We start from the raw sequence: 18302 nt of genomic DNA on the forward strand, positions 1-18302 counted from the left end.
ATCTGTTACAAACAAATGTGATCAGCTGCTCCTCAATAATTAATTTAATAATCTTAAAACTTTTTTAAAACAGTGCATGTTTGTAATAGAGTAAAATCTCTATGTAATTCTTAATCGCTATAATCACCACGGCCGCATTGTGTCAGTAAATGCGCATATATTTGTGCGTGTGTGTGTACTGTTTTCAGCTATCTGAATTTAATACTAGAAAGTTTAGCCACTGTTTCCTTTGTTACTGTAAGAGCTTGTGTGTCAAGCCGGACGTTTTTTCGCGCCCCGCCGCTGCAGTTTCGGGTGTTTGTTTTACTCTCGAGACGTGCCCAGCTGAGCTCAATCAGCAAAGCGCTCAGGGGTGTATATAAGCGGCTAGTCTCACTGCGGCAGCTGTCGCGGCAGCCTCGTGTGAAGACCGCCTCGTGTGAAGACCGCCTCGTGTGAAGACCGACGAGAGTAAAGACCATCGACTCTACCTGCGCGACCAAGACCGACGAGAGTAAAGACCATCGACTCTACCTGCGCGACTAAGACCGACGAGAGTAAAGACCATCGACTCTACCTGCGCGACTCCACCGAGCATAGACACCGACAAAGCACTTGAGTACTTTTTCTTTATTATTTTACTTTATCTCTGCACTCATTATTGTTTTCCTTGCACTTTTATTATGTGTTTACTAATTCCTGTTGTTACTAACACTCGCAGAGCACGGGAGGTACACTGCAGGCGCAACCCTCACAACCTTCGATCAATTCATGTATCTTCTATTTCACAACTCTCTCTTTCCGTGGGCCTCTGGAATTGTCAATCTGCTGTTAACAAGGTAGATTTTATTACCTCCATAGCCACTCATTCTGACTTTAATCTCATGGCTCTAACTGAGACCTGGTTGAGACCGGAGGACACTGCTACACATGCAGCTGTTTCTACTAATTTCTCTCTTTCCCACACTCCTCGTCAGACAGGGAGAGGGGGTGGGACTGGACTACTGATTTCCAAAAAATGGAAATTCACTCAGAGACTGTCCCTGCCAAAAATCAGCTCCTTTGAATTACATGCAGTCACCATTATCCACCCCTTGAACTGGAACTGGATGTTCTTCTCTCATCTTTTTCTGATTATGACACTCCCTTGTTGGTGCTAGGTGACTTCAACATTCACATTGAAAGACCTCAAGCTGCTGACTTCCAGACTCTGCTACATCTTTTGACCTCAAAAGAGCACCTACTTCTGCTACTCACAAATCAGGTAATCAGCTAGACCTTATTTACACTCGACATTGCCTCGCTGATCAAACACTAGTAACTCCACTACAAACATCGGATCATTTCCTTCTCTCTCTTAACATCCACATTACTCCTGAGCCGCCACACACTCCAACTCTAGTTGCCTTTCGCAGAAACCTACGCTCTCTCTCACCCAATAGACTATCCACCATTGTTTCAAACTCTCTTCCTCCATCCTGCAAACTCTCTGCACTTGATACGAACAGTGCCACTGATACACTCTGCTCCACGCTAGCATCATGTCTAGACAGACTATGTCCTCTTACATCCAGGCCAGCCCGGGCCAGTCCTCCTGCACCCTGGCTCTCTGATGTTCTCCGTGAGCATCGCTCAAAACCCGGGCTGCTGAAAGAATTTGGCGAAAAACTAAAAATCCTGAACAGCTCATAACATACCAAACTCTTCTGTCTTCTTTCTCGGCTGAGGTTACTTCTGCAAAGCAGACATACTTCCGTCAGAAAGTCAACAGTGCCACCAATCCTCGCTTACTTTTTAAAACATTTTCCTCCCTCCTCTATCCTCCTCCTCCACCCGCATCCTCCACACTCACTACTGATGACTTTGCTACATTCTTCTGCACCAAAACTGCAAAAATCAGTGCTCAATTTGCTGCACCTACAACAAACACACAAGATACACCACCAACACCACACACACTCACCTTTTTTTCCCAGCTCTCTGAGTCTGAGGTGTCCAATCTCCTGCTATCAAGCCATGCAACCACCTGTCCGCTTGATCCCATTCCCTCTCATCTCTTGCAAGCCATTTCTCCTGCAGTCATACCAACACTGACTCACATAATTAACACATCTCTTGACTCTGGTATATTCCCTACTTCATTTAAGCAGGCTAGGGTAACCCCACTGCTAAAGAAACCCAACCTGGATCAAACACTACTTGAAAACTACCGACCGGTATCCCTGCTTCCATTCATGGCCAAGATTTTGGAGAAAGTAGTGTTCAATCAAGTCCTGGACTTTCTTACTCAAAACAACCTCATGGTCAACAAGCAATCTGGCTTTAAGAAAGGCCACTCAACTGAGACTGCCCTGCTCTCGGTCGTGGAGGATCTCAGACTGGCTAAAGCAGACTCTAAATCATCTGTCCTCATCTTGCTGGATTTATCAGCTGCTTTTGACACTGTAAACCACCAGATCCTGCTATCTACGCTTGAGTCACTGGGCGTCGCAGGCACTGTTATTCAATGGTTCAGTTCTTACCTCTCGGACAGGTCATTCAGGGTGTCGTGGAGGGGAGAGGTGTCCAACCTACAGCATCTAAACACTGGGGTACCTCAGGGCTCTGTTCTTGGGCCACTTCTCTTCTCTATCTACACGGCATCTTTAGGAACAGTCATCCAGAAACATGGATTTTCCTACCACTGCTATGCTGATGATACCCAGCTATACCTCTCTTTTCACCCTGATGATCCCTCGGTTCCAGCTCGCATTTCAGCCTGCCTGTCAGACATTTCACACTGGATGAAAGATCATCATCTTCAGCTTAACCTCGCGAAAACGGAAATGCTTGAAGTTTCTGCCAACCCGACTCTACACCATAACTTTTCAATCCAGATGGATAAGGCAACCATTACTGCATCCGAAACGGTAAAAAGCCTTGGAGTAACGATTGATGACCAACTAAACTTCTCTGACCACATTTCTAGAACTGCTCGATCTTGCAGATTCGCACTCTATAACATCACAAAGGTCCGACCCTTCCTATCTGAACATACAGCTCAACTCATTGTTCAAGCTCTTGTTCTCTCCAAACTGGACTATTGCAACTCTCTACTAGCCGGGCTTCCAGCTAATTCTATCAAACCTCTTCAGCTGCTTCAGAACGCAGCATCACGAGTGGTCTTTGATGAACCCAAAAGAGCACATGTCACTCCGCTACTCACCCGTCTGCACTGGCTGCCAGTTGCTGCTCGCATCAAATTCAAAGCTCTGATGTTTGCTTACAAAGCGACCTCTGGCTTTGCTCCTTCGTATCTGCTCTCACTTCTGCAGATGTATGTGCCCTCCAGAAACTTGCGTTCTGTAAATGAACGTCGCCTCGTTGGTCCATCCCTAAGAGGGAAGAAATCACTTTCCCGAACTCTCACATTCAATCTGCCCAGTTGGTGGAATGAACTCCCTAACTACATCAGAACAGCAGAGTCACTTGCTGTCTTCAAGAAACGACTAAAAACTCAACCGTTTAGTCTCCACTTTCCTTCCTAATCTTAACTGCCTCTCTGGCTATACCACTAACTGTACTCTCTCTCTCTCAAAAAAAAAAAAAAAAAAAAAAAATTACCAATGCTTAGCTTCTTAGACTTTACACACCTAAAACTTGTCTATAGCACTTGTTCACTGCTGCTCTTATAGTTGTGTAAATTGCTTCCTTGTCCTCATTTGTAAGTTGCTTTGGATAAAAGCGTCTGCTAAATGACTAAATGTAAATGTAAATGTACTGCAACTCATCATTTCAGAAAGGCTTGAATAAACTCCACCACAAATACATCAAATAAACTTTATAAACGTATTTTAGACTAGTGAACTTATTTCAGCTTCATCAGAGTTTGTCTCTATCACTGACGGCTGTTTTCAACACATAAGAAGCAGACATGCACATCAGAGCGGTGGGCGGGGAGAAGCAGCTTATTTGGATTTAAAGCCATGGGCTACAAAACAGCTACATAGCTCCCAGACACCAAAATGAGCAGATTGTACATTATATAATAAATAATCTGATGGGTATTTTGAGCTGACATTTTACAGACACATTCTGGAGACACTAAAGTCTTATCTTACATCTTGTAAAAGAGGTAAAATAGGTGCCCTTTAATACATATTTTCTAGATCATCTTTATTTAATATGTATCAATAAACAGACACATTCAGACATAAAATGCCACTTAACATTTTTTTTATTTGCTTCATACAGCTGAATTTTATTTTAGATTAATTTACAATTATTTATTTGATAATAGATCATAATTGTCATAAGAAGGATAATGAGCATTCAATTATAAAATACAAAATTTATTTGTGCATCATATAATATTTTATTTACTATACAACTTAATAAACATATAGGTCTAGATTAAATCTAAATGTAACATATTTCAACCACAAAATAAAATCAACACAAATGCACAGAACTACATGCAGAAGCTTGGCTAACACCCTCAAACTGCTCAAATGTATGAGATGGAAAAGTGGCACCCCCATCCATGAATTAATTACATGCATCTAATCCGCTAAAAGGGATTGAGCTGATATAGGAATTATGCAATAAATATTTATTTAATTTTTAATATTGAAACCAGATTTTCCAATTCTGTTTTGGGTCACCTTAGCAGATTTCTTGCACACTTACACACTCTGTTTCCTGCTCACCTCGGTAACAGCAAAAACTCTCTTTCCGCACGGCACCACCTTGTACCACTTGTCATGCAGCATGTCCATGTAGCCGTCTGACTTGTAACGGCTGACGAATTCAGATATGTTGGAGGTTAGAGGTGAGTTCTGGGGAAGACCGATCCCGTAGCCTAAGGGGGAAATAAAATCACTTCATCACTGCAATTCATCAAAACACCACACAAAGAAAAAAAAAGAGAACATGTTACAAAGGTTTATTATACTGCCTCTTTCTGAACCAATTATAGAGTTTCTAACCATTTCTTTCTAAATAAAAACAGGATAAAATACATATTAGTTAAGTCGATAAATAATATCTCAAGCATGCTAATATTAGAGTTACCACAACATGCTACACTGAGGTTCTGTCAAATTAAATAAAGGATTATTGTAATGCCATCTCTCCCATCTCACATGCAAATGACTTCTTGAATAAAACAGCTTTTTTGAGTACTGTAAAGGTCACAAAACTGAAAGAGTTATTTCACCCCAAAAAGAAAATGATTGTTTCACACAGATACATGCAAACATACACACATACATACGTATTCATAGCACTTCACTTTTTCCTAAAGCCTTACATACAGCTTTATTCCAAAATGGATTAAATTAATTTATTTCCTCAAAATTCTATATACAATACCCCATAATGATAATGTGAAAAAAGTAATTTTTTTAAATTTGTTGCAAATTTATTAAAAATAAAAACCTGAAAAATCACATGTACATAAATATTTACAGCCTTTGCTCAATACTTTGTTGATGCACCTTTGGCAGCAATTAGAGCCTCTTTTTAATATGATGCCACAAGCTTGACACATGTGTTTTTAGGAATTTTTGCCCATTCCTCTTTGCAGTACCTCTCAAGCTTTATCAGGTTGGATGGACAGCTATTTTCAGATCTCTCCAGAAATCTTCAATAGGATTTAGGTCTGGGCTCTGGCTTGGCCACTCAAGGACATTCACTGAGTTGTTGTGAAGCCACTCCATTGATATTTTGGCGGTGTGCTTTGGGTCATTGCCCTGCAGGAAGATGAACCGTCGCCCCAGTCTGCAGTCAAGAGCACTCTGAAGCAGGTTTTCATTCAGGATGTCTCTGTACATTGCTGCATTCATCTTTCCCTCTATCCTGACTAGTCTTTCAGTTCCTGCTGCTGAAAATAATCCCCACAGCATGATGCTGCCACCACCATGCTTCACAGTAGGGATGGTATTAGCCTGGTGATGAGTGGTGCCTGGTTTTCTCCAAACGTAATGCCTGGCATTCACTCCAAAGAGTTCAATTTCAGTCTCTTCAGACCAGAGAATTTTGTTTCTTAAGGTCTGAGAGTCCTTTGGATGCCTTTTGGCAAATTCCAGGTGGGGAGTGGCTTCCATCTGGCCACTCCACCATTCAGGCCTGATTGGTCGATTGCTGCACAGATGGTTCTCCTTCTGTAAGGTTCTCCTCTCTCCACAGAAGAATGCTGGAGCTCAGACAGAGTAACCAACGGGTTGTTGATCACCTCTCTGACTAAGGCCCTTCTCCGCCGATCACTCTGCTTAGATGACCGGCCAGCTCTAGGAAGGTGTCCTGGTGGTTCCAAACATCTTCCACTTACGGATGATAGAAGTCACTGTGCTCATTGGAACTTTCAGAGCAGCAGAAATGATTCTGTAACCTTCCCCAGCCTTGTGCCTTGAGACAATCCTGTCTCTGAGGTCTACAGACAATTCCTTTTTCTTCATGCGTGGTTTGTGCTTTGACATGCACTGTCAACCCTGGGACCTTATATTATTTTCAAATCATGTCCAACCAACTGAATTTAAACACAGGTTAACTCCAATTAAGCTGCTGAAACATCTCAAGAATGATCAGTGGAAACCTGAGCTCAGTTTAGAGCTTCACGGCAAGGAAATACTTATGTACATGTAATTTTTCAGGTTTTTAATTTTTTTAAAAATATGCAACAATTTCAAATTATCTTTTTTCACATTGTCATTATGGGATATTGTGTGTAGAATTTTGAGGAAATAAATGAATTTAATCCATTTTGGAATCAGGCTGTAACATAAAAAAAATGTGGAAAAGGTGAAGTGCTATGAATACTTTCCGAATGCACTGTACATTTAAAGACTAAAGAGATGTGGCCAATAATGTGCAGTACTGGAAAAAAAAGTCTCAAAGTTGAGCAGTGTTGGCATTACTGTGTTATGTATTCTGATTACTTTTTCATGTAACAAGTAAAGTAACGCATAACTTTTAAAAAAATACTAGATATATGGCAGTAATTTTGTCATCACATTTATTGGATCATTTATTGGGACTTAGTATCAGCCCTCCTGTATCTGTGTTGACACAGTCATACCTGTCAACTCTCACCCTGTAAATCATTTGATATTTGTATTTTCCCGTATTTTACAATTCTATCCCGCTATCATCCCATAAAGGTATTTTCCCGTTTTTCTTCCATATTTTCAATCCTACTATGAAGGTTGGCATAAAGAGCCAATCCTCCCTTCATGCAACTCATACCGCCAAACCACCAGGGAGCACCTCTTGCTCTTAAATGTGAGTCTGTTCTGTGCTTTTGTTTTATTTAGGTATATTAATAAACATAAAACGGCGGGTTTTCCTTCATTTTCATTACAGGTGCTGTTGCCCCTCCTATGCAATCCTCAAAACAGTGAGTTCATGTAGCAGTGCGTGACTGTCAGACGCGCTCAATAATGATAAATAGACAGTGGTTACCAAATGGATTCTGCACACGCGATTTGAAGCAGAGCAAAAGTGGATACTCTGGGTTTTGGGTGCATGTTTGAACAGATATATACACATAATTAATAATAATAATATCTAAATATGTTGATCTTGGTGGGTTTTCTTTCCAACACAACTATTTTTGTCTTAAATGAGCATAAAAAGTTAGGAAAGCAATCGAATGCTTTCATTATAATGTTAGATGTGTGCATGAGAGATTCTTTTGTTGCTGTTTAATCAGAATGTTCAAAGTTATACAGTGAAGTAAAGGTTAATGAGATTTGATACCTTGATTCTATTTCTTCATAATAGCTATTAATTATAATTGTTAAAACTGTTTGCTAATTTATTTGCAGATTTTTCTAATGTATACAATTTATTAATAATAATAATAATAATAATAATAATAATAATAATAATAATAATAATAATAATAAAACATATAACTGACCGTTTACCTGTTTATTTACATTGAAACAGCTCCAGATGAACATATTTGGTTATTTTAATTCATTAATTTATTTCTTTTCTTTTCTGCTTAGTCCCTTTATTAGTCGCCACAGCGGAATGAACCACCAACGATAAGTGGATAACAGCATATGTTTTACACAACGGATGCCCTTCTAGCTGCAACCCATATTTAGGAAACATCCATAAACACTCATTCACACTCATACACTATGGACAATTTAGCCTACCCAATTCACCTGTACCGCATGTATTTGGACTGTGGGGGAAACCAGAGCACCCAGAGGAAACCCACGCGAACGCGGGGAGAACATGCAAACTCCACACAGAAACGCTAACTGACCCACCCAGGTCACAGCACTGCGCCATCACGTTGCCCTAGTTATTTTAATATAATATTTAAGAATGTTAATTTTAATATTTAATAATATTAATTTAAATTTTTTTAGGAGGGGGGTAGGGGGGCATATCCCTTATTTTCGCATCCCAATGTTGATAGGTATGAGCACACAGATGTGTTATATAAGATGTGTTAACATGACACTTGCTGTAGTTTTGTGGTCTTAGATTTCTGTATATTCCATTTGTCTCAGGGGCCAAAAATGACCTACCTTCACTAAACCTCTAAAATCATCATCATTCATCACAAACTGAATGTGTAGGCTTTTCCTTGTCAGTGTGTACATGTGTGTGTCAGTGTCAGTTTGTCTGTAGTTTCTGTGGTGTACTGTACATGGTTTTATTACAGTCAAAACTGACCCCTAAGAAAATATTTGTACCCTAGTTATATAATGCCTTCATGAAAATAGAAAATGGTAATTTAATATAATAGTTTTTTGGGGGGGTTATGTTAGGAAAAGTCATCAAACTTCAAGGAAAAAAAAACTAAACATTTTTTGTTTCATTACAATTGTTTGACCCATATGGCTCGTTTCCACTGACTGGTACAGTACGGTACAGTACGGGTCACCTTTATCATGCTTGTGATTCGACTGCTAAAAGGGTGCCAATGGTACTCTTTTGGTGGGCGTGGTGTATGACAGAAAGTTTAAGTCAACGTCATTTTCGCTCGAGAAAATGTCTACATTAAAGCTGTACGGGTCATTCACATATCATATGAGAAGCACTTCTCACAAAACAGATGCTTTATACACATAAATAAATGTGTATAAATGTTTATCACTAACTTTTCTATGAACATAATTTGATTATAACTGCAAATCAATGACAGTGTGAAATAGCCTACTGTAATTATATAAAATAAAATTAAAAAATGCAACATCTATGAAGACATACAGACCCTTACAGATATGATGCCACTTACATATAAACTACACACATTTAGTACTTATTTAGGTTCAAAAACAACATGAAATATAGCCCACAGTCAGAGCAAACCTCTCATCTGTGTCTGTAATCTTTACCAGCACATGTAACCTCTTGTTAGAGAATAATTCCATCATTTCAAGTTCATAATAGTTCATAATAGTCCAAAAGCCGATGATAAACATGACATTTTGTTCATGTTTGCTGAAAAAATAATGTGCTCCTTTGTTTTTCTCGCGTTTGTTAGTTTTTGACAAGATCGGGTTTCAAAAGCATGTCAATAATCAAGTGCATGTTATTATCATCAGCTCAAGAAGTTTGTTATTTCAAACATAGACGCGAGGCGAGCTCAAGCAAAAAAGCGAAAACGCTCACGCTTCAGACTGGCTCGTAAACGGGCACAGGGTAAAATCTGCTCTTCTTCTTGGCTTTGTAGCTGTTCATCAAGACGACGACAAGGTTTGTTTGAGCCCGGGTCGACCCTGGCTCATTATTATATGTATATAATTACACTACAATCTCTCGGCTGTGTATTTAAAACATGGCGGTTCCTGTTTCATGTTTTCATTCTGGCTTGTTGCGTGAGCTCGTGACGTATCTCTGTAAACCAATAGCGTTCAGCTGTGCATCTAGCTCCGCCTTTTGGTACCCTTTCTCGTGTTTGGTACCCTTTAGAAAGGGTGCCGAAAAAGTGGTACGGTACAGTAGAAATGGTGAACATGTATTTGCTCAAATCAGTTGCAAAAAAACAGATGCATCCATTACAATAGATGTAATGTAATGTAATCTAATGTGTATTTATATAACACATTTACTAAGTATGGCCATACAAGCGCTTCACAATCATGAAGGCGGGTTCTCTCCACACCACCATCAGTGTGCAGCATCATCATATTGGTGGAGTGGAGAGACAGTGATAAAGCCAATTCGGTAGATTGGGATAATTGGACGGCCATGATGGAGAAAATTTGGCCAGGACATCGAGGTTTCACCCTTACTCTTCAAGTTCCATGGGATTTTTAATGACCACACAGAGTCACACGGTTTAACGCTCATCTGAAAGACAGCACTCACTGGCAGTTTAGAGTCCCCTTCATTTTACTGGGGCATTAGGATTCACTTAGACCGCAGGTTGAGCACGCCCTGCTGGCCTCACTAACACCACTTCCAACAGCAACCTAGTTTTCCCATGTGGTCTCCCATCCAGGTACTGACCAGGTCTTAGGCATGGTCACATGGCTGTGGCATCACGTCACATGATATAATTTTGTTTTGCTTCCAAACCTAATTTATAGGCTGCTGTCTATGATATTGGACATTGGTCATCCAATCAAATGACAGAAAGGCAGATGCCTATTGTAATTTGAGAAATGTTTACTATGCTGAAGAGAAACTTGCCAGCACTTTGTTCCAAACACAGAAGCAATATTTTCGGTGGTTCTATTAACATTAATTGATGTGTTTGATAATATTTTATAGGAAAAAGAAGCATTGCATTTACTAATTAAAGTACTAGTTAAAAATCAATTGTAGAATTGCAAACTTTCAATCAGGATTTTATTTAAATATGCCTGCAGGTTGCTGGTTCAAGTCGACATGTGGGTTTTCTCCAGGTACTCAGGTTTCCCCTACAGTCCAAGGGCTCCATTTTGACGATCCCTGCGCAAAGTCCACAGCGCAGGGCACAAACGCATTAAGGGCATGTCAGAATCCACTTTTCTATTTTATGGACGGAAAAATCCACTTAGTGCCATGGCGCATGGTCTAACAGGGTTGAGCTTATTCTCAGGGTTGAGTTATAGGTGTGTTTTGAGAATAAATCAATTAGAGTCTCATCTTCCATTCCCTTTAAGAGCCTGTTGTGCCACGCCATGGTGCATTTGCTATTTTCATGACTATTTAAGTAGAAAAACTAAACACTTCAATAGAGAGAAAACAGTTAAACAGAGCATCTACACAAATACACATGCTGTGCCCCATGTGGTCTAAAACCTGACAGGTGGGCAAATCTAAGCTTGTTTTTAATAAAACAAAAATAAATATGCATATAATGAATAAAACTGCTAATAATGATAACATTATACAAAAGCAAATTGTTATGAATAAACTGAAAAAGCCCCCTGAGTTGAAGAAGGCATGTAAGCAGTGGTTTTTATATTTATGTAGGCTAGAAAATATATTTTGTAATATTTTAATCCTTTAATTCTTTTTCATTTGTAAAGATATTTGCATATTGCTGTACATCCTGTGTGTATTAAGCAATGTGTAAGCGAGGTGCACAACTAACGTGCTCTGCACTGGACAATATACCAGCTTTGATCTGGTCTATTGAACCGTCTATTTAAGTTACTTAAAATAGCAACGTGCCAGCAATGCGCCTCAACACACCTCCTTTTTTAGACCAGAACGCCTAGGGGCGCACATACAGTATGAGCACAAATGCATTTGCTATTTAAACAGCGTGGCGCAAAAACGTCAAAACGACTCTTGTGCCGAGCTGAAACTAGCAAACAACAATTGCGTCGCGCCTTGCCCTGCATTTTGCTGGGTAGGGCCCCAAGAGTATGGGTGAATTGGATAAACTAAATTGGCCATAGAGTATGAATGAGAGAGTATATGGCTGTTTCCCAGCACAGAGTGTTCATAAGTTATGTGGTGTAGGGGAGAGCGGGGCACAAAGTAATGCGGGTAAAATGTTACACAGAGTTTTAAGGTATTTGCTCAGGGTTAACCATAGCATGCATCCAAGGTTTTCACCATGGTATCGGTAGACGTCTTTCTGCCAATTATTGAAAAATTTTTGCCAACTTTGGATGAGAAACACAGGAGAAACCATTTTTGCAGCATAAAAGTATTTTTTATTATAGTCAATATTTTTTTATTTAAAGAAAATCTGTGAAAGTGTGTCGTAAAATCTTATATTACTGTGATTAACGTCTTCTAGGTTAAAAGATGAAACCATTTTGAAAGATGTAAAAAACACACAGTGACTGCTAGCCAGTTTTGAAGAAAACACGACACAGCGGGTTAGTTGTAACAGGGTGTTACAATTAAGCCACACTTTGTTGGACACCAATTAAACTAACAAAATAATTGTTAAATTTTGAGTGTAATGTTGGGAACTTTTTATATTAAATTTTTTTTAATAGAAAATATTTTTTTTTATAGAAAAAAATATTTTATTGCTAATAATGCAAATAAATGCATTGTATAATAATGGATAAATGGATAATAATGCTAATAAATCCAAATGTGTTTATCCAGTAGGTAAATAAATAAATAAATAAACATACTGTGCTATGTAGAATAAAAAATAAATTGAGGTAAGTATTGAAGAAATAAAGCTACTATTTAAAATGAACAGAAATTAAATTAACTGTGTGAAATTTGCCTTTGTAAGCATGTGTTACAACTAGCCCTCTTTCTGTTACAACTTGCCCCACTGGAGGGGTAAATTGTAACATTTGATCATACAATCAGTGCTCATTTAAAGAGGCTTGTGTGTTGTTGATGAAAAACAAATGGTTTGTGTAACTCCGTTACTTTGTTCATTGTTTGGCCAAAACCAAAAAGTGTAAGTAGGGGAGAGGCCCGCTGGTTGCAGCATTCTGCCGTGAAGATGAGATAAAAATGATCCTTTATAAAGCAGGGAATAAGATGAAGGTTCGTAAGTTAGTGTCATATTTTTATTACATATCATGTTCTTTTTACTTGTGTCACAAGTTTGTTTCATGTTGGTACATTGAAACGGACACAAATAAATGTTGAAATTTTTATTATTTTTATGTAGTCTGATTTGTGGAAGCCTTAAGAACAGAGAAAATGTACTTTTACCTTTATTTTTTTTCAAATACTTCATCATAATTCCAGTCTGAAGGGGTTTAAAAAGAATAAAAAGAAAATTTCTTGCTGAATTATTAAAGTTATTAACTTTCCTTTCCTTTCTTCATGTACAATAATCCAAAAAGGCAGCACAGCTGAAAGGTTTGTTTGAGGTGTTCCCTCAACTGTACAGATTTGAATTTGCATTTCCATCAGGCTTTAGGAGTTTTTTTTTTTTGTCATTTCACATTTCACTTTTGGTGTAAAAAGTACCATATATTTTTGTGCTAAAACAAATAAGCAAGAAAAGTAATGTACTATTGTAATGCTTTACTTTTTATTATTAATATTATTTTGCGTGTAATTTTAATTTCATTTTGTTTATGGGGGAAAGATTCTGAATAATTCTATTTTTCTGTAAAATTATCCTGTTATTTTTGTAAAAGTTTAATAGTTATGTCCTGAGACATATCTTTGGTGAGCACAATGTGCTTTGTGTTGTTTTTTTCCTCTCTCTGTCTGTGTCTCTCTCTCTCCCTGCAGGTAATTGTGTCCACCTGGTAGTGATAATTTGAGTTTCCAGTGATTGGCTGTTGGGAGAGGAGAGAGAGTATTTAACCTGAGCTGCTCTTCAAACCAGTGTTGATGGTGGGTAGACGGTGCAGTGGCTGAGCGCTTCTTCACATCCAGACCTGTTGTTTACAAGAGCTTTAAGCATTTGATTTAGCTTAAATAGAGATAGCTATAGAAGTCAAGCTTCTGTTAATGATCTTGTTGTTAGCATCTAATATTTCACCCAGAAAGAAGTTATATTTTATATTTTGAGGATTAAGTAGGAAGGTGGGTGCCCTTTTGTTTTGAATTAGTTTTCTCCTGTTTATGACAGTAAAGGGAGTTATTTTAAATGATGTATTTTTTTTTTTTATTTTTTCAGATAAGCAAGAGATTCTTAGGAGTTCGCTAGATTTTGTTACGTTTGACGTATGTAAGTAAACATCTTTTTCTTGATTTGACCTTGTTTTTAAGTCTCTAGACATTTTGTTTGAGGAGATGAGTTCTCTCTCCTTTTCCAGCCATTGCACATCACCAACAATTTATTTGTTGTTTATCCCTAGACCTAAAAAGATCATAACATTAATAAAGTTACGGTTTTAAAGATTTTAAATGCAATTTCCTTAACACTAGATGAGTTATGATGTAGGTGGGGCTTTTTAGGGCCAGACAGTATCTGTTCACAATTTTTGCAAAATAAAATCTGCAGATTTATGCAGAATGATTTTTAGAAGTATCATAACTAAAAACTTAAAATACAAACAATACGTTTTTAACTTCTAATGTTTACAATGCAAATCCAATTAGATCCACATACTTACTAAACAAAGTTCTCTCATATAATATATCTACTAAAAGCCAATTACTTTACAAACGGTACTGTAAATAAATCATAACATTTTAATATTACTATTATATCACAATAATATTAGAAAATGAGTTAAAAAAACTGAATAAAAATTTACACAAGTAAATACATAGACATGCGCTTAAAATCAGTGGAAATTTACGGATTTTTACTGTACCTACGGGTAGGGCCAGACAGAATCTGCAGACATTTTTTGCTATTTATGTGCAAAATTTTGTTAAAAATTTGCGGATTTATGCGGAATGATTTTGGGAGAATCACAACTAAAAACTTCATATATTAAATAAAAAGGAATACCTTTTTAACTTTCATTAAACGTTTACAATGCAAATCCAATTAAATCCACTTTATTTGGTAAACAAAGCAAGTCTCTCATATAATATCTCTACTAAAACTTCACTAACTATATTCTAAATAAATCATATGAACATTTTAATATTTGCCAATAATATTACTGAAATTAAAAACTGAATAAATATAAATTTACACACATGTTTATAAGTAAATAAACAATCAATGATGAGATAAAAATCTGTGGAAATCTGCGAAATTCTGTGCCCACAGAGTCTGTGTGGACCTAGAGGTTATTATTCACGTCTTTAATAGACTCCTGTTCCTAGTGGAAGACAGGCTTGAATTTCATTCAATCAACACACACAGGAGACGAATTGACATAAGAAATTGGATGACAGTCATATGGTAATTAACACAGACAGGAATTCCTGTAAGAGCCCAGAGGGGTCTGATTACACTGAACCTCAATTACTGATTTAGCACAGTTGGCCAATAGAAGGTCAGACTGGAAATGGAGAAATAATGGGTAGGCTAAAATATAAGGAAATATCAACTATATAAAGAAAAAATACAACACTAGGACCAGTCAGTGGCCTGTTTATTTTTTTCTCAAGCTCTCTGCAGTAAATCTGTCACTCAGCAGCCCCCACTGGTCCCTCAGTGGCTGACAGATCACAGATATTCAAATGCTGACATCTACGCATTTCATCACTGCCAAGCTGCATCATGTACACACACCCAAATACACAGGGGTGAATTCACAAGATTGTTGCACCACTGTAGGTCTGCATTTCAGCTGTTTATCCATTAGCAACTCATTTTCAAATCAGGTGCTAAAACAGAACTTTTTAGAACCTTTTATTCACTATATGCCTGTTGTAATTAACCTCTAATAAAAAGTGCACTTAGCTTAATTGAGTGCATTATATATTGTACAGTACTTCTAGTATTAAAAAGCTGTTATTGTAGATAATATAATGATGAAATAAAATGTCATTACTGTGTTTCTTAACACGCCTTTAAAAACTGACTTTTGTCATTTCTTTTAATTTCAAAATTAAAGCTTTTATTTCATACTTTAACTTATTTTAATGGTTTTACTAAAATAAATAATGTGAAGCGTCTGATTATAATTATAATTGTAGTAGTATTTATTTATTCATTCATTTTCTTTTCGCTTAGTCCCTTTATTAATCTGGAGTCGCCACAACGGAATAAACAGCCATATGTTTTACACAGTGGATGCCCTTCCAGCTGCAACCTATCACTGGGAAACACCCATACACACTTGTTCACACACATACACTACGGACAATTTAGCTTACCCAATTCCCCTATAGATGAAATACCAACCTATGTCACACATGATGTCCCATGGGTTCCTGAGTTCCTTTGCAAAAAGATACCGGTTGCAGGTCTTGTTGTGTGGTAGGATGCCAAATTCGAAAAATAGAAAGTCCAAAAATAGAAAACTTAACTTGTATCATACACCACATTGCTTTAATGCCAACTGCAGACGTCTTTGGTTAAAAGAGAGCTGAATGAAGTGACGATCTAATTAAAAATGCTCAACTCTGCAGTTCTCATGTTATATAAGGTAAGTTCATGCTGTGCTGAATCATACACATTACTCGTTTTTGGTTAATTAAACATTAGGTTAATTAAACTAAGGACACTGAATGGTAAGAATGAAACTTGAAAGTGTAAGTTCACATACCCTGCCATCCAGCTGCATTTCACTGTCAGAATGCAGTTGTTTTGCTTGTTGATGATTAATTACCCAGGCCATATAGTCCCATCTTCTTGTCTTTGGCTAGGCAAAACCTCGGTTTTTAGCTCTACAAAGTTTCGAATCTGGTAATCATGGAACATTATTTCTTGCACATGACCACACAGAACAGAATTATGGAGAGAGATTAGACTCAATAATAATTCACGCAAAAGACACGATGTACACATGCGTAGCCAAATTCACGTACGTAAAATATTTATTTATACTTACAATAACAATTCACATGCACAAAATAAAAATACATTTTCATAAAATACGTTTCACAAATGCAAAACACCATTTGCAAATATATAAGAGTGTACAAAAAGTTTTGAATGTTTAAAATTCACGAGTTCATCCTGAATGAGAATGTGCAAATCTTCTCTCACGTACGACTCACCCTGAATACGAGTGTGTGCAATTTTGAGACTTTCCTGTCAGCACACACCTCCCACGTGAGTCACTCGTGCCCTGTAGCCAATAAGATGCGAGCTTACTGTTCAACCAATCACAACTCCCTGAGAACTCCCGGGAATGACCGAAGCGCTTCACTGTGCGCACCATTTGCGCAGTCTGACTGAATTAACGGAGATGATCCTCTAAGAAGAAGAATACTCCTCTATTTAGCATGGCAGGTGAAGAGCGGGATGCGCTCTAACACAAGCACTTTTCTATTGAGTTACTGAAAATACACTCAGATTCTACTATAAAAAGCGTATACACAAACTAGTAGGAAACAGTATTGACTTACAGGAGTATCCGCCATGTTGGTTAGAGGAACAGACTGTGCAAAAGGAGCGCAGAGTGGTTGACATTGAGTACAGCTCTCATCTGATTGGCTGAGAGGTACGAGTTGCCTGTTTCTGGCAGGAAAGTCTCAAAAATGCACACACTCGTATTCAGGGTGAGTCGTACGTGAGAGAGGATTTGCACATTCTCATTCAGGATGAACTCGTGAATTTTAAACATTCAAAACTTTTTGTACACTCTTATATATGTGCAAATGGTGTTTTGCATTTGTGAAACGTATTTTATGAAAATGTATTTTTATTTTGTGCATGTGAATTGTTATTGTAAGTATAAATAAATATTTTACGTACGTGAATTTGGCTACGCATGTGTACATCGTGACTTTTGCGTGAATTATTATTGAGTCTAATCTCTCTCCATACAGAATTGACTTGTAGACTTGTAGGCCTTAACTTCTCTGTTGTAAAATCACTTGGAGTTTCATGAAAGATGTATATTTCGGGCTGGATGCTTGGTCATTTCGTCTTATTCAATCCAATTGGGAGGGTGCTATCGCAGATGGACCTGTCAGACGAACGTTGCTCACATTAACGTTAATTTTGCTGAATCACTGTGCTTATCACTGGGTGACAAGCTGTTATAATACACTGAAAGCATTATGTAAATAATATGTAGAATTTGTAATCAATATAGCTTATTTCTAAGTCAAAAACAAACTCTATACCGCATCGGATGTCATTCTCTCGCTGTAAATGCTAGCGCTTCCGTTTTTTTCTGCAACCTCGCTGCACGCATTCTGAATGTTTACAAACATGGTCTATACCACATGTTTTTGGACTGTGGGGGAAACCCGAGCACCCGGAGGAAACCCATGCGAACAAGGGGAGAACATGCAAACTCCACACAGAAATTCCAACTGACCCAGCGACCTTCTTGCTGTGAGGCGATCGTGCTAACCACCGTGCCACTGTGACGCCCAATTGTAGTAAAATTTATATAAAGTATGCAACATTTTATATATAT

General features: G+C 37.9%; 1 protein-coding gene across 1 annotated transcript in view; it reads right to left on the bottom strand.

The window, feature by feature from the left end:
* Window positions 1-18302, bottom strand: part of grin3bb (glutamate receptor, ionotropic, N-methyl-D-aspartate 3Bb) — a 221657-nt gene that overhangs the window by 20601 nt on the left and 182754 nt on the right. The window contains exon 6 of the mRNA XM_056468617.1: window positions 4668-4819. Coding sequence (XP_056324592.1) covers window positions 4668-4819 — 152 coding nt within the window. The remainder of the gene's footprint in view (window positions 1-4667; window positions 4820-18302) is intronic.

This window comes from Danio aesculapii, chromosome 11 (assembly GCF_903798145.1).
Source record: "Danio aesculapii chromosome 11, fDanAes4.1, whole genome shotgun sequence".
Classification (NCBI taxonomy): Eukaryota; Metazoa; Chordata; class Actinopteri; order Cypriniformes; family Danionidae; genus Danio; species Danio aesculapii.